The sequence below is a fragment of the Strongylocentrotus purpuratus genome, unplaced genomic scaffold (genome assembly GCF_000002235.5).
Source record: "Strongylocentrotus purpuratus isolate Spur 01 unplaced genomic scaffold, Spur_5.0 spur5_scaffold_17, whole genome shotgun sequence".
NCBI lineage: Eukaryota > Metazoa > Echinodermata > Echinoidea > Camarodonta > Strongylocentrotidae > Strongylocentrotus > Strongylocentrotus purpuratus.
In genome coordinates, this window is record NW_022145602.1 from 4,331,265 (window position 1) to 4,349,001 (window position 17,737).

Below are 17,737 nucleotides of genomic sequence, written 5' to 3' on the forward strand. Positions count from 1 at the left end.
AGATGGTGGCGTCTTTTATGGCGTACATGCATGTCAACCTTGCCATTGACGACAAATTCAAAAATTCATAACTCACTTTTTTTTAATCGGATCATGCTGAAATTTTCACTGACCTGTCCCCCCCCCGCCCCCCCCCCCCCCGTTTTCTGCTTATATTAAAACCAACTTAATACCAGGGTGGACTTCCCCTTTAAATCGAGGAGCTGAAGGTTCGAATCCAAGCTTCGCCTTACCACCCTATGGAAAGCCAAGGGTAAATGGTGCAAATGGATAACGTGAGTGAAATGAATAGGATTACAAGAACGACCCCCCCCCCCCAAGAAATAATTCAGACTGAATCGAAAGAAATTGCAAATAGGCCTTTGATTGTGAGATTTAAATGTCTGTCATTTAATTAATCATCAGATAATTGCAACGATAATATAAAAAAGATATACATTAATACATACAATATAATACAATAATCTCTGGAAATTACGTATAACACTGGACAGAATCGTACTGGAAAAGTAATATAACTGAATACATAGCAATTCATGCCTAGATAGTGCGGGATTCCGGCCTCCGGGTGACCGACACATTCAATTAAAGTCATCTAGACTTCTTCAGAACAAAGTCAAATACAGGCGCGTACGCAGGGGGGGGGGGGGGGGGGGTTTAGGGTTACCCTCTTATGTCCTTCGGCCCGATTTCAAAATGTTGACCCCCCCCCCCCCCTTGAAAAATTCCTGCGTACGCAACTGGTCAAAAACATATAATCTTATCTAAGTCAGTCGCTGTCACTGCTGTTAGGTATTTTCAATTGCGACATCTTTCGGCGAAAGAGTACAAAGATCTTTTACCTGTTATTGAATCATCATGCGCGCTTCATTCGTTGGGGATGCATTGTTGGACATTTTGTGCAGCAGTCTGTTGGCAGTATAATCGCAACTATGTACATAAGAGATAGGAGACTGCAAACTTGCGATTGATTGGAGGATTGGATCAATCGCAACTCTTTGTAAGACGGGGCCCATATGTTGAGTAATATACCAATACATTTGGCTTTCCTTTTACGGGGAAATCGTCGTAGACCCACAGCTCACGTTATTACCGCTCTAGGATCTTATAGCCACTTTTACGACACTATTATAGATAGGTACGTGTATTGACAACCAGCCTCCATAATTCACAAACCTCCATGCTAAAACCATAACCATTAGCTTATTTCTTGGAAATCACACTTTTGAAATAAGAATAATTCATTTGGCACGAATAAATCATTAACGCCTCTTAAATATTCAAAGAAAATATTCATTGATCCTTGTAAGAATCTATGATAAGTACTCAGGATTACCTATACTCGATGTGACCAAACTTTTGGCTATGTCAAAAACTCGTTACCAACACTAAATCACCGTTGTAATGGTTGGTTGATTAATTTGTTTCATCCGACTGCTAAGAAAAGCACGTGCATTGTATGCTTATTAACCAACCAGGAGACCAAAGGCTTTACGTCCTCTAAGAGGGACTTGGTAGGCATCAACGCCTTACCAAAGGGCCCTAGCGTATTGCCTTGGTTTCAAACCCGGGACCTCCTGGTTATGAGACCATCGCTCAACCGCTGAGCTTATCGCTCCACCCTTCGTGACTCTACGACGTCACTATGGTCAAAGATCCGTATTTTCACTTTGGTCACACAACCGAAGTCTACCGATTCATAGATGAAATTCAACCAATCAATACAGAAATAACGGTTTTAAAAAATTCGCGATTGCGCTACGTCGTCGTCGAATTTTCTTGGCGGAACCTAGTTATATGTTTCTTTCTAAGATGAGATAAGAATACCCTGGCAATCATTGCAAGTCGCCTACAGGTGCCGTTGTTCATCTGACTTTTCTTTACAACATACTCAGCTAGACCCGTCTCTTTCAACGAGCCTCGCGAAATCTCGCGAATTCTCGTCCCTTCCATACACTGATCTTTCACCTTGGCGCACATGGCTTTCAATTCGGCCACCTCGGCGGCCATTTTCGTCCTTCCGAAGGCGTCGATCTTTTTCCATAGAGTCTTATTAAAGTGATCGTATAGTTTGACGTCACCCGCGTTCCACCAATCAAGACGCTTCACCACATCGTCCGCTGCTCTCTCGTCCTCCACAGACGGTACTGCAGAATGCGGGTCCAGCGAAATCTTGATCTTGCTATGCACGTGCACAAGGCTTCGCATATCCCAGCAGAAAAGATCCTTCAGAAGAATCAGCGACTCGTAAAAATATTCCATGATTAGGACCAAATGGAACTTGGAGTCCAGGAACTCAATGTAGTCCAGGACCTGTTTCGGGTCGTCGCTGAAGCTTCGCTCCATCCCGAGATCGAAGAGCGTTGGATCCCGGCCGTTGTGTCGTTTGTATTTTCCCGAGCCGTATTTTTGGTAGAAGAACTCGGGGTTGAGCGAGTATTGCTCCAGCGTAGCCTTGTAAGTGTTTTCCATGACAAAGTAGGTATACATGCTCCGGAACTGATCCGATGACTTCCGGATGATCGTGATGTATTTGGTATCCGGCGGCATCAGGTTCTTGATATCTGCCAGACACGAAAATAAACACATGGTACCATAATGAGGATTTCATGTAGCATCGGTTGTCTACTACGACAAGGCTATCACAAAATTGAACAATGATGTTCTGCATTCATTTACCGAACACAAATATATAAATAACGACATACATGATAACGTGAATGAACTATCTGTGTCAATACAGCACTGTTGTTCTACCGAGGGGTCGAAAATAACATACTAAATCATGAACAAACTTGTGTTTTTCTTCATGAATAGTTTTAAAAATCAGAATGCTGTTAGTTTTGTTGATTTGAAGAGAGATGTTGAGAAGGTTGATATAGGTTTCGCCATCTTGGGGATACAATTTTCAGTGTTGGAGCATGTGGGATTACAGTGGCAAGAAGATACAGATTTGGCTGGATAGAGTTTAATGACCTGAACCTGATCAATGCTGGTAGAAGGTTTACGATGAGAATAAAAGGAAATATAATATCGATATTCGTTTGTCTCGCAATGTATGGTCAACAATGGATCTAAGAGATCACGACGTTTCGTGCGCCGCTACACCACTTCGTCAGGTGATAAAAGATATTGTAAGCAAGCGTCTTTTATACTCTACTCTACTTCTTGACCATACATTGCGAGACAAACGAATATCACTAGCGATATTATTCTTGATATATCCGCAATGAGTAATATATTTAGCATTATGGTCTATAATGCCTGAGTGAGATTAGCGATGGCAGATGGATCATAAACTTGGAATATGAAGACAGTAGAAGAAGGTATCTTGAGGAGAACAGAGAGAGCCATGATATTGAAGATGTGTGGTGTGAAACTGTCCGATAGAAAGAACGCTAGGGAGCTCATGAAAAGGTCGGGTCTGGAAGAAACTGGTGGAAGTGGTCAAGAGAAGTGGAGTGAGATAGATGGGTCATGTGTTGAGAAGGGAAGACGATGAATCTGTGTAGAAAGTATGGAATATGGAAGTAGATGGCAGAGGGAAATGTTTTCATTCAATTCAATTCAATTCATCTTTATTCAACGATATTAAAGAAAATAGTATTATAATGCAATAAAACATATTGACATAATCATATACATGTATAAAATTAACATATCGTGAGGGGCAACCAAAAAAGATCAAGATCTTCTGGACTGGTGCCACTTTGACAAAATTAACAAATTATAAGTAAAACATTAATAATAATCACAAGCTGACACATCCAACACACACATACACTCACCCAAGAGAAGGGAAGGAGAAAGAGAGATTACATGTACAGTGTACATATATGAGGTAAACTTATTAAAAAGATATATGGAAATCAAGAAGTATATTTATGAATAAAGTGACTTTTGAGTAAGACTTTGAAGGAGGAGGCTGCTGTTGAACATGGACGAATGATTGTATTTAAATTATTAAAAATCTTCGGTCCTACATGTTTAAAAGAATTATACATTTGCGTATTAGAAATTAATGGAAGGTGAAATTGGGAAGCTGAACGTGTGTAACGTGTGGAAAAATATGGTGAAGAAACCGGTAAGGTTGGCCTAAATGAGGAGAATGCTTTAACCCTTACTGTACTGGGGGGGGGGGGGCTGGGAGGCCCCCCCCCCCTCGACATTTTCGGAGATCGCGCCGCAACCGCTTAGAATTTTGAATTGTCGTTTCATGACTTTTTTCCCTCAAGTCTTGCGCACATTTTGATACCATTTTCGTCAAAATCGGATATACCTGTAAGGTGTTACATAACAATTAGCATGCGCATGTCATCAAAAAAGTGCTATAATTGCATATATTCATGTACAAGCAGAAATGTGAAGATATGAATTGATATCAAATTGCTTTTATATGTTTCTCAGAGTAACTTGATGTATTCCAGAACAAAAGAATACATTAGAAATAAAACAATAGATATAATAAGAAATTAAAAAACAATAAAATACATAAGAAAATAAATAATTGAAAATCGCATCAAATTTGCATAAATTATCATTATTAATTACATCAAATATCTATTTTGTGTTAGAAAAGAAGTTTCATATGAATAATGAGTTTCAACATTCAAAAAGTGGAGTCTGACAATTTTTGTAATGATTCTAGTTCCCTAAATATAGTTCCAGATTTGATATTCAGGAATGCGTAATTTGCGTATTCATAATTTATGCAAATTAACCTATGCATTTTCAAATTTCATAAAAATAATGAAACCTCATGAATTTGAGATGAAGGAAACATTTATTCAATACATTTTCAAGATTCTTCACAAGTCTACGGACAAATATGTAGAGTTTTCTGTAAAATGCATAAAATTAGCATTTTGCATAATTAATTAGGCTATAACGACAAAAATTTGCATATTAGGAAAAAACTAATTATACCATCTTGTTCCTTACGTAAATATCTACAAATATGCAAATTTGCGTGTTCATCGGACATTCGACGGCCGAGATCATAGGGGGGGGGGGGGCCTCCCAGGCCCCCCCCCCCCCAGTCAGAGGGTGCTCAAAATAGCCCAGTACAGTAAGGGTTAGACGAGAAAATTGGAGGGAGTGTCATCATGGCACGAAAGTCAATAACCTCTCGTAAAAGGGAAGATTCTGACTTTAATTGAATATAATGGTTTGACCACTTTTAAGGATCGATTTAATGACAAAAAGTTGCACTCCGGCGTCTGATCTATTCAGAATGTATTTAGCAAATATTTTCGGTCAAATTTTATTTTATGAAATAATTATTTGCTTCGTGGGCACAGTCGCCAACATCAATCAGACAAGTTGCTTTATCTCTCCCACGAATCGAGCTTTGAAGACATACTTTCCGTTTGAAAAGAAGAAAAAAAGTAGTACCATTTCGGACCCTGTTTCATCCAAAACAATTACTGCATCCTCGACAGTGATCAGGATGTAGGGATGAACTGTGAGTGTGAAGGGGCATTGAGCAGATCAATGTTAGTTTTCCTGACGTAGATTTCCATTAAACAATTTTGTAGTCATAACATTAGATTATGTCCACGACTTACCATTGTAGAAGAACCGGACGTGGTTAGCCATTATGTTGATTTGTCTTCCCGGTCGCACTGGTAATATACTCGAAGGTTCAAACTCGCGCACTGATTGGATGTACACATCACGTGCCGGAAGGGCAAAGGTCAAATTCTTTTCATCACCATATCGATAGATAATGTTCTGCAACGTCGAGCTTCCTGTTTTATGTGTCTTAATGTAAACAATATTTGAATGCGGCTTGCACGTAGCATGATCCTCTTTCGAATCAAATGCTATCTTCTCATCGATAATGCTAGCACCATCAGTATCGTCTCTATTTGGTATCGTGTCAGCCCGGTTTCGCTTCGAGGTTCGCCGAACGCCGATCTTGGAATCGGATAGCGGTTTGAATGCGATGTTCGATTTGCTCTTGTCCTTGGGATATATCCGTCGAATGTTCGGAGCTGGGCGTCCGAACGGATGCGAGAAAACCGCGTAAGAGGAGTGGTCATAACCGGCGTTGTCACCGCTAACCGATGATTCTCTGTCGTCTTCGCTTGCGTCATGGCTGACGTCATTTCTAGGAATAACGGATTTGGAGAGACGGTTTTTGGTGCGGTGGATGACGGGTTGGTGCTGGAGATTGTTTAACCATCTGGAAAGACAATAGCAAAAGCTTGATTTTGAACATTACATCGTAAAACATATTTTTATTACATAACTGCAAATCAACAATCTTGACTTGTTTTGTCAAAACACGATAGCAAAAACTAAAATTGCCTTTTCCATTACCCTGTGACATATGTGAATATAAAGGTCTACAATAGGGTGTAAGAGATCGAAAGAAAAAAAATAATACACTACTCCGAATATGCAGGAATCGGTCGGCTAATCGGTCGGTTTGTGGCCGGTTTGGAATCGGTCGGTTAATCGCACGTTTTTTGGTCGGGTTGGAATCGGTCGGTTAGTCGGTCGTTTTTTGGCCAGGTTGGAGTCGGTCTTGGCGGTGTGACTGCGATATCAAACTCAACACTATGCATAAACATGATGTTATTCTAAACCGATATGCAACCTAAGCACAACCGAAACCTTTCCCCAACAATTTATATTCTTTCGACAAAATAAAGTCTGGAGCAAACGCTGCCGAAGCACATGTGTGTGTAATTGGGTTTTTACAGACGTGTATCAATCAGATATGATTATTTACGTCTGGGGACCGACCTTTAAACATCACCATCCGAAAGACATGACTCAGTTACGAACTAGCTGCGTCCTTGGCTGAATCAGTTTATAACTGTCATTGTTAGCTGGATTATAATCAGTTATATTATAGTCCATTTTCACGGCCAGGGATCGCCAAGACTTTCGAGAAACCGCCTAAGACAATTCAACAGCCTTTTTCATCACAATACGGACATTATAATTTTTCAACAACGAATTACATAATCTGGATATGATTTCCATAATGCTAAATATATTACTCATTGCGGATATAGTATCGAAAATAAAGTCGCAGTGACATTCGTTTGTCTCGCAATGGTACTAAAATTGGCTTTGAGTTGATTTCTTAAAAGCCTTTGCGATCATGTCTGTCTTACCTATCTCCGATCCATTCTAGCTTCTTGGCAGGCTCGTTCGCACTGCGCTCCTGCAGCTCCTGTGGTTTTGTGCTGGTTTGTTTGTTGAAAGACAAGAGTAGGAGAAGGATGTAGATCCCTAAAGTAGCCGATAGGATGATGAACTTCTCCGGGGATATCTTACAGTAGTACCTCATCTTGACCACGGTCGGTTATCTTGAGCTGCAGAGAGGGAAAGATGGGATTAAAAAGAATATATCACTTATTGGGGCGTTGCAAGAAAGTTGCGATTGATTGCAAGTTGCACAATGCGCAACTGATATTAATTTTGCAGTCGATTGCAACTCAATTTTATTCACACCCTCCCCCCCCCCCCCCTCTCTCTCTCTCTCTCCTTTACTAATGGGGCGTTGCAAGAAAGTTGAATTGCGATTAATTATTTGCAATTAATCATTTTTAGCAATTAAATTAAGTTAACTAGATCTAGCTTTTATTCTCCCCCCCCTCTCTCTCTCTCCCTCTCTCTCTCTTTCTCTCTCTCTCTCTCTCTCTCTCTCTCTCTCTCTCTCTCTCCCTCCCTTACTAATGGGGCGTTGCAAGGAAGTTGAGTTGCGATCAATTGCAAGTTTGCAATTAATCGCAAGACTTGCGCTTGATTCTGAGGATTTGCAACGCCCCATTTTGGTTGATAAATTGCAAGAAATCTGCTCGAATGAACCTGTTGAAACTGCCTATCCATTGTTTAAAATGATGTTACTTCCTCGTCAGAAAAAACAAAACACTTGGCAAAAACAGCAACGATTTGTTCAATACCACATCCTATTTTATCAGGGAAGCTGTCTTTTAAGTTTTGTTACAGCTGTGCCCAATTTAGTTCTGACATTATTATGGCAGAACTAAATTGGGCACAGTTGTAATGTTTATGTCATTCACATGTATTTATGTATCAAATTGCAAGTTTTAAATTGATGTGTTTTTACAATGATTTATGAAAAGATGGAATCTAATAAAGCGAATTTAATTGAATTGAATCTCTTCTATAAATATTTTTTCCGCAACAGCAAAAAGAATGAAAACTATCACAAACTATTCATCTTTCCTATAATGTTGTCTTCTTTTAAAGATAAACTTGAGTTCTGGGAAATATAGAAAATATATTCTCACAGAATCCAACGGAATGTACACTGAATGTTCAAGATAACAAATAAATGACGCATAAAATGTATAGGGGCTGAGTAATCAGCATAGAAAGATAAGGAAATCAAGGTAAGTAGGCCCGACACTATACGTGCTTCACACAGGTCACTATGTGCAAATAAGAGTTGTGGTTTTTATTGAAGATGATTTCCAGCAGGGTTTTTTTGTGAGTTTATTTCTATTTTACTGGTTCAAACAATCAATCTACTGCAGGATAAACAATCCAGAATGAATTATAGCCATGTTCTCTGAACATACGATTCCCATACAAGAGCTCAAGATTAGCTTTAAACTTCGATATTCAACTAATCAAGAGTGGCAATGAAATTTGGCCTACATATCACAAAAAGAAACATTCGTGATGTATGAGGAAATCAGCGCCAAGGTCCACAGGAATCAGCTGGTCTATGGCGACATCTTCACGGAACAATTGGTTTCTAACTTCCTTCCTACCGGAAAACTTCTCTTTGCTAGTATCATCACAAGTGAAACTATGAGCAAGTAATAGTTCAAAGATCGACCAGTCAGTCACCTCAGGTAATATAAAACATATTGACTGCTCTCAGGGGCATGTTTAAAGGCTTGTTTAACAATGTTTCAAGTTTTACAAATCTGAGATTCATGGCCCTACGTGTTTAATATCAGTGTCTGTGATATGATGTAATATTGAAGCCCTAGCTAAACAAAAATGCGCTTCAAAATGATCCAAAAGTGCCTCAAAAAGTAAAAAATCTTTGAGTGACCGGTTTTTACCGTACTCATTTTCCCCATAAGATTGTAGTGTAGTGAAAAGTGTTGGGAAAATGGTTTTTGAAATTTCGAATTCCAATCATAAATATCGTGATAATCAGATACTAGTAGGCGATCGGCTTGTAAAAGTCAAGGGATTCCTGAAAGCTTTATAATTATGATTGCAGCATGAGCTAAATCCAGGATTTTGTTTAGAATCTGAGGCAAAGATACCCTATCCCTTTAACCTTTCCTTTGCCACAAGTACCAATATGCAAGGGCGCTCGTTTGTCGCGCGGGCTGATTTGCACAAAACAATAGGGATCTGTTAGCAGAAAGGGTTGCTTTGTGCAACACATAACCGTTGCAAAATTACATATTTTCGGTCTTTATAGGCTACTAAACAACCCTTCCATCATAATTATAGACCTATAGATTAGTTTTACACTGGGAATATTTGATTAAAAATTGATTGAATATTAAAAAAGGGAAAAGAGCTTTTGCATCGAGGTTCTTCAGTTGTTCCGCGTATTTCTTCTCACAATTGGGTCGGATTTGATTAAGTTCACTTTACTTTCAAGTCCATTGTTTGCACTGTGTAGGCATAGATATCAAACAGATCGACTATTTTATTCCTCTCTTTTTGCTCAAATCTTCAATCTGTTGTTGGATTGACGTGTGAGCAGAGCATACAATCGTAAAAAGATTATATGTTTACATAATTATTTGCATGACCGATCAAACATCGATCGACAAAAGCAATCATGATGCTAAGTGTTGATCAAATAGAGCATAACACTTGACATAACGCTTCTTATCCTTCTTCTTCTTCTTCTTCATCGTCTACTACTACTGTTGCTACTACTAATACTTCTAAATCTACTACTACTATCTCCTGTTCTTCTGCTTATTTTCTTGCTCCTCGTCTTCTTCCTCATTCTTCTTCTTTGTCTCCTCCTCTTTCTTTTCCCCTCCTCCTCCTGATTCTTCGTCTCCTCCTCTTCTTCCTCCTCCTTATTCTTCTTTTTTAAATCTTTCTTCTCTTCATTATTCTTCTTCTTCTGACTTAGACTTTACTTAAATTGTATGGTCTTGGCTAACCTCCACTTTGCGTCACAGAAAGCAAGTATACCGATCAGGCTTTAGGCCTACATGATTCCATTGTTAAAATAAACTGCCGCCAAATGGTCGACTTTTTTCTTTTTCATTTGAAATCTTATTTCGATTTACAGAGTTGTATTATGAGGTTTTGTAACCCTGGCAAAACAAATTACTTTAGTCTTCTCTTACAAACAGTTAAGGCATCGAACAACAATAAAGCCAACATGGTACGGGACTACACAAACATGTCTTAATTCAGAGTTTTCGGGTCCACAATTCTGGCGAACACTTTAATGGCAGTTGTTTACATGGGTCATTTCAGCTGTGATATTCTTCCACGATCGACATTCAAAGGAGTTAGCAAAAGTAAAACAAAAAATAAATCGTAGCAACGAGATCTTCATTTCAGGATTTTACTCAAGATTCACAAATCCTCTTACTAAGAAGATCAGTTAGTACTTATAGCGAAGAAGAAGAAGAAATACAATAAAACAATCTGCAAGGGTTGTTTGCAAAGTCGGTAGTTTTTTAATATTTGATTGCCAATTCGTGTATATCCACACAAGACTGGTATGTCAATAGGCTATGCTGTGTTATCGTGGAGTACTGGAGTGTGTGATTACAATTTTATTTGCTTCTCTCAGCGGGTATTTGATTTAGGTTCTTAACGTGACACCAACTTGAAAAGTGCAAACATTCCTCATCGAAGATACCATAGTTCTGAGCACGGGAGTCTAGACAACAACCTTCACTATGCGTTACCGTCAAGGTCGTAAAATTTGTGATAACTGATCTTCTTCTGCTTGAAATAAACGAAGTTCTATGCCTTACTTTTCTATTATGATTAATCTGCTTCTTTTTTGTAACCTACCATATTCTACAAATTAGTGATAGATCTGGTTTTTATTTCTATTCAGAATACGTAACTAGATTAGTATTTTTAGCCCCCCCCCCTTCCTGCCCTGTATTGTAATCTATTCTTTTAAAGTCTTGTTTGTTGTTGTTGTTGTTCCTGTAAAGGTGATCTGTGTTGAACAAGCTGTGCTTTTTTTTTACAGACCACCTCTTTTCCACATTTTCAATGTCTGTATAACTTTCTTGTTATTGTTCATGAATTTATTCTTGCTGACGATGAACGTGTTGTTACTGGTCATGAATTTATTGTTTTCATGCAAGTTGAAAGAAATAAATAAATCTTGAATCTTGGTCTATGCGACGTTAATAGACCGGTTAACTGACATATTCAAATGTATGGATGTTTCTTTCCTGGGGACCTAGTGATGAGGTATTCCATTAACCTGTTTTTAATGAATGAACTACAATACAGAATGCCTAAAATGTGAATATGTTAGTAAACGGGTCTAATGATCTATGCCGCAATTTTAATGATGCGCGCAGCCTTTATATAAATTTAATGGCCCGAATTCACAAAGGAGGTTTGTCGACAAACCTTGGTTTTCGTACGTCATATTATGACACGTTTTACGCGTTTTTTACAAACCTGGAGGTTTGGCGAAACAAAAGGAGGTTTGAGCTCAAACCTTGCTTTGTGAATTCGGGCCATAAAGACCCACATTTAGAGCTAAACTTTGCTCAAAGACTAGTTAATGTAACAAGACCGTTGATATTATCTGAAGGTAACATACAGCAGGTGAGCAAGCACAAAATGAGCTTCCGCTAACATTTATGTTGGTTCTCCATAACTCCCATTCAAAACATCGGTAAATAAATAAAGTACAGAAATCCGTTGCAAGGCCAATGGTTCAACAGGCATATCACAACACGTCAGTGGCTAATAAAGACCTTATGCGTGATTTCTTTGAAAAAGAAATGGATTGTACACATAAATGTGTTCTGACAGAATATTAAGTGTTCTGCAAAAAAGATGACGGTTCTCTAGATCTTTGTATTCTCCTAGATCTTTGTATTCTTCATGAAATTCGTACGCTACAGCGTCTGGCTGCCAAACCACATACCGCAAGCACAATAAGAGGGGGGGGGGGGGGGGGGGCAAAAAAGTCAGAAACAAAATGTTGAGGGTCATAACAATAAGAACAGGAAAATGAGTCATTTTACAAGCTTAAAAAAAAAATCGCTAAGTGAGTGCATGAGGCTTCATTATACATAGTACATGTATATAAAATTTACGACAAAACGACAAATCTCTGAATTTCATCGCTCTTTTCGACGGTTGAAATAGAAACGGACACCTGTCGGGTGAGGTGAAATATCTCGCCTTCTATGAACGCAGACATATCATTTTGGTCTAGTATTGTTATGTTTTGTTGTATGCATTTTGTTTTTTATCTGAAACAAAATAACGTATAATAATAGACAAATGCCCATGTAACTGTTACAGCTCATTTCATGTATGTTATTGCCAAAGAAAAAAAAGTCAGTCATAAAATTAATGCAGTCACTCAATGGTGTCTGACAGTGAATTCTAGCAATTAAACGTGTTTCCTTGCATAATTTGAATATTGGGACACTGCCAACGATTAAGTTCACAGATAGGACATACGTGACATATTCTTAATTCCTGCAAAGTTCTACAGAATACGATGTTTGCTGCAAATAGAATCAAGTAAGCCTTTTTTCAGCTTTATTCAATTTATTTTTTAAGGAGTGGGTTTCTATGTCCGGGCATCTGTACCATAACACTCGATGTACTCGGTAGCCTAGGAAACCATATGAGGAACACACTGAGGCCAAATCCACTGACAACAATTATGATAGTTAACAAACCCATGCACCTAATGCAAAGCAAAATTACTCTGTAACTTCGAGACAACTGATATTCACCAAATCACCTCGTACCCTGTCTGCTAAGGCCAAATAAAAAAAAAACATGTCCTGTTTTTTCGAAAAATAGGAAGGAGGAGGCCCCTTTTTTTTTTTTTTTTTTTTTTTTTTTCAAAATGGCCGCTCGGTACATTTTCCCTGACATTAGGGCTATTTTTCAAGATGGCGGCCGACATTTTTTTTTTTTTTTTTAAATCAGAAATAGATCCATTTTAGCAGTGTTTTTCATGTTTTTTTTCTTTACAAAAAAAAAATCAATACAAAAAAAAAAATTTAAAAAGAGGAGGCGACCCTACAAAAGGAAGCGGGCGGGGACGCTAAACATGTATATTTTTTTTACATGGCCTAACTTCGAGACAACTGATATTCACCAAATCAATTCGTACCCTGTCTGCTAACTTTCCACCTAGATTAGTTTTCTGTTGTCCGGTGTTTATTCTCCGAAGAGCCAAGATAATATTATGTAATTGTCAACTTCGAGGTAACTAATATTCACCAAATCACCTCAAACCCAGTCTACTGTCCATATGGTATAATAATAATTTAATCATAACCAACAAATGAATAATCATCAAATGATATACTAGACCTTTTGGATTGTAGACGAAATGGGCATTAGACAAACTGGGAAGAGTAAACTAACTGGTTATTAGACTTAATGAACAATAGAACAAATAATTATGTAGTAGACTAGTTGGAGAGTAGACCATATGAAAATTAGACCAAATTACTATAAGCCTGTAGACGAAATGATGATTAGACCATGTAGATAGTAGACCGTGTAGACGAGCTGGGTAGACCAAACGGAGATTCACCAGTATAGCCAGTTTTAGCCACGTATGTGAATCCTTCCGGGGATGTGTTTATACTTATGATAGTTTTTTTACCTTCGCGAACAGCTGTCAGTAATCTTATTGTCGTGTCCATGCCAGAAAATCATGGATATGAGAGACTGCAAAAAAGTAAGGGAATCGAGAGAAAAAAGGCTTACGCTCCAAAACAGAACGTACGACCTATCCAAATTTGATCCATATACCACGTGTATATCCAATCGCGGATCAGAGGCGGTGATGGGGGGGGGGGGGGGTGCCAGCCCCCCCACCACCACCAACCAAAAAAAGGGGGGGGGTTGAGGAAGAAGAAAGAAATCTGGGGCTGTTGGAGCAAATGAGGCAAGGTTGTTTTAAAAGTATTTCTTTCTGTAAAATCGGGGACCTGTTGATATTGTTTATACTGAACTCTAACCCAGATGCCACCTAAATCTAAAATCTTCCAGTCCCATCAATGTAGTTTGTGACCTTTAGTTCTTTGACAGCTGAAATTCGTGTTTTGGTGAAGATGTGCTCAGGCGCGGGATTTACAAGAATATGGTGCGTGTGGGAGCGGGTTCATTTTCAACATACAGGTAACAACTACATCATTCATCCCCCCTGTAAATTAACTCAGGAATAAAAACTGGAATCGTTGAATTAGGGCCTTTGTTTGATCCTTTTTTTTGTTTATAGATGTAAGCTTTAATATGTCACATAAATTGGGACAAATCAATTTCCACACACTTAAAAAATTACAAAACTTGGTAAGGGTATGAATAATTTAGTTGTTAACTGTATGCCTCGCTTCTATAATCAAGACTGATTGGGGGCGTTGGACTGGAAGAAATATGGGAGGCATGTGCCCCTCAAGTGCCCCTCTATAGAACCGCTACTGGAAATGCTATTTACGAAGAAAAGAAATGAACTTGAACCTGACTTTGATGCATAGGCCAATGTCATACGGGAGACCCAGATGTGACACAACGAATAACAGGCTTTACCTAACGACAGGGTCGAGGTTCTGGTCAGGCGATTACATTGAGGAAGAATTGTCTGGAGGCAATTATTGGGAAAAGGTGAGTTGTGTCGAAGAAGATGTATACTGTGAAATGTTGATATGATTAAATGAAAGATATTTTAGATGAAATGTTTATGCACAAATAAACTGGTATAAGGATCAAGTGGCGTAGATAGTAGACACAGGGGCCGGTGAACTAATTGCCCCTCCCACCCCTCCCCATCCAGTGGTAAAAAAAAAAAAAAAATACAATTAAGAGAGAGAGAGAGAGAGAGAGGGAGAGAGAGAGAGAGAGAGAGAGAGGGAGAGAGAGAGAGAGAGAGAGAGAGTCGGAGAGAGAAAGGGAGAAGGTGAGAAGGACGAGCAAGGAAGACGCCTGCACCACCTCCCACACCCCCTAAAGCTCTCATGTCATTTTCCTAGTAAGATCGGTCCCACCCCAACCCCCCCCCCCCCCCCCAAAAAAAAAAAAAAAAAAAAAAAAAATCTTTCCTACTGTATGGGATTTATCTATGGAGTACAGACACACATGTTGTACGAAAGTTTGGTCCGACAAAGTTTTCCATCTATGCCATATTGTTGCCCGTAAGGTTGGAATTCATTTTTGTTACCTCTTTTCATGAAATGATTGTGACAAATATATCATCGATAAATAAAGTTTATAATTATCTTCTCAGAATTATATTCAATCTAAACCAAAAAGGGATCGGTTAATTAAAGTTTTGAGAAGATCTTAACTATCTATCAAGAATACTTTAAACCTGGCCTCACCAGAACTCAAGCTTCTCCAATAAAACAGAAATGTCATACTTTACATAAGAGAGAGAGAGAGAGAAAGAGAGAGAGAGTGTGTGTGAAAGGAGGGGAGTAGTTAGCGAAGAATACAAGATGATCTAATTATCACGGTCACAATTGATTTTTCTTTCCAATATTGATTTTCTTATTCTGTAACTTTCAATAACTTTATTATAAAGCGAAAGGATTAACGCATTCCATAAAACGGGGAAAGCTTTCATGGCTTTAGATATGCGTTCCATAAAAGTACAATCGCAAAAAATCCTTTGTGTGGTTTTGGGAAACGAAAGGCGTGACAGGCAGAGCTACAAGAAGTCAACATCATCTTCGTTTCACCAGACTTGGTACCATACATCCTCTATTTCTTAAAAGTAGTAGTACAGCTTCTTTCCCCGCACCATGAAAGACTGGGATGAGCTTCCTACAAATATCATTGAGCTGCCCACATTGAAGCAGTTCAAGGAAGCCATCAGCTGCGAATAGTCACAGCATCATCAGTTTTTACTTGCACCATAAACATGTATATAATTAGGCACTAATTCACACAAGCCGTCCAGCGTCGGCAGAAGATCACACTTGTCTAGATGTTGAACAGGCTTTGACAAGTAGCAGAATAGAAGTAGAACTGTTCTTTTTATAAAGAGAAGGTTGAGTTTTGGAAAAGGTGAAAATAATGTATAAGCCTTTTCATTCCTTTTTTTAAAATGTTAATGTGGAAGAGTATTATTTGTTATCAAATGCAATGCTTGGAAACATTCGAAGTAATTATTATTATCAATTACAAAACGCTTAAATACAGCCCCGACATAGCACCTGAAGAGCTCTCCGAACGCTGCTGAGATGTGTGACAGTAGTAGTAGTAGTAGTAGTAGTATTAGAAGTAGTAGTAGTAGTAGTAGTAGTAGTAGTAGTAGTAGTAGTATTAGAAGTAGTAGTAGTAGTAGTAGTAGTAGTAGTAGTGGTAGTAGTAGTAGTAGTAGTGGTAGTAGTAGTAGTAGTAGTAGTAGTAGTAGTAGTAGTAGTAGTAGTAGTAGTAGTAGTAGTAGAGATCTGTAGTAGTAGTAGTAGAAGTAGAGATCTGTAGTAGTAGAGTAGTAGTAGTAGTAGTTAGTAGTAGGAATAGTAGTAATATATCAGTAGTAATAGCAGTATCTCACATTCTCATATATTGTCAGCTTACTATTACAACATCGCTCCATCTTCGTAACTACTTTTAGTATTATTACTAGTACTACCACGAGTCATCATAGCAATTGTACACAACTAAAGAAACGAATGAATGAACTATATACATACCTCTGCCCTGCAAACGAATTATGTCGGTCGCTGTGATTATCATCTCGGCCAAGCTTCAGATCTCCCCTCGCAGAACAATTGTATTAATTGGATACAGTTTCATTCGTTCATTGGCACTTGCAGAATACTTTGACGGCAAAATTCCCAGGCTATCAAAAACGACGTCTGAATGTTCGTATATATATTACGTTACGCGGTATCATGGCAAAACCGACAACTATAATTGTCATTCTTCTTCAGCAAGCTCAACCAACTTTCACATAAAACATTATAAACAACAGTCCGTGTTCTCGCGGGAGCGGAGTCGATTTTTTCACAATAGGCTTCACAAAACTGGTATTAGGTTCATGGTGTATGGTACCTTTTTTTCCAGCGTACCTTTCAAACTGGATCCTGTGTGTGTATGGTATGCCCCCATGCGTGACTCGCGGGCTTGGGACTTTCACCCATTCTCTTTTTTTCCCCTAAAACTTTTGTTGACTTTTTTGTTTGTAGTCTTTGTGATCCAGACCTAACCGATAGATCCGTCGCTTCGTGCTTCAGCACGGGTTGGTCTCACTCGTGAAAGTTCGTGGAACCAGGGAGAACTCACATCTCCCTGGTGGAACTCAACGCGTTTTCGACAATGTATTGCGTTCTCTTTTAGATTTTGTTTTATTTTACCTGAATTGTCAAGCGTAAGACATGTATATATTTAGAATGCGGGGTGTATAATGGGGATAGCTAGGGACATTGGCAGGATAAGCCCCCTACCCCCCCCCCCACCCCCCAAAATGAACTAGAAATTAGCTTGTTCCGGAGGGTATTTCATAACATTGATTAACCAAGAAGCTCCTAGCTTGGTCTAACCTTGATACAGAAATTTTAAAAGAAATAGG

At 38.7% G+C, this 17,737-nt stretch overlaps 1 protein-coding gene across 1 annotated transcript; it reads right to left on the reverse strand.

Annotated features, from left to right (window-relative positions):
• Positions 1-366: 366 nt before the first annotated feature.
• Positions 367-17,191, reverse strand: LOC115925158 (galactosylceramide sulfotransferase-like). Its single transcript, XM_030988480.1, has 4 exons — positions 16,860-17,191; positions 7,131-7,331; positions 5,568-6,187; positions 367-2,564 (listed from the first exon to the last, which is right to left on the reverse strand). Exons 2-4 carry the CDS (start codon positions 7,304-7,306, stop codon positions 1,759-1,761), a joined length of 1,602 nt encoding a protein of 533 aa, XP_030844340.1. The 5' UTR covers positions 7,307-7,331; positions 16,860-17,191; the 3' UTR covers positions 367-1,758.
• Positions 17,192-17,737: the final 546 nt, after the last annotated feature.

Bases quoted from the DNA above. Each gene is read 5' to 3' on its own strand.
- LOC115925158 (XM_030988480.1), bottom strand. From the start codon at position 7,306: ATGAGGTACTACTGTAAGATATCCCCGGAGAAGTTCATCATCCTATCG. The intron at 6,188-7,130 runs GTAAGACAGACA...TTGTCTTTCCAG, and splicing joins CTAGAATGGATCGGAGATAG to ATGGTTAAACAATCTCCAGC. The intron at 2,565-5,567 runs GTAAGTCGTGGA...CGTGTCTGGCAG, and splicing joins CGTCCGGTTCTTCTACAATG to ATATCAAGAACCTGATGCCG.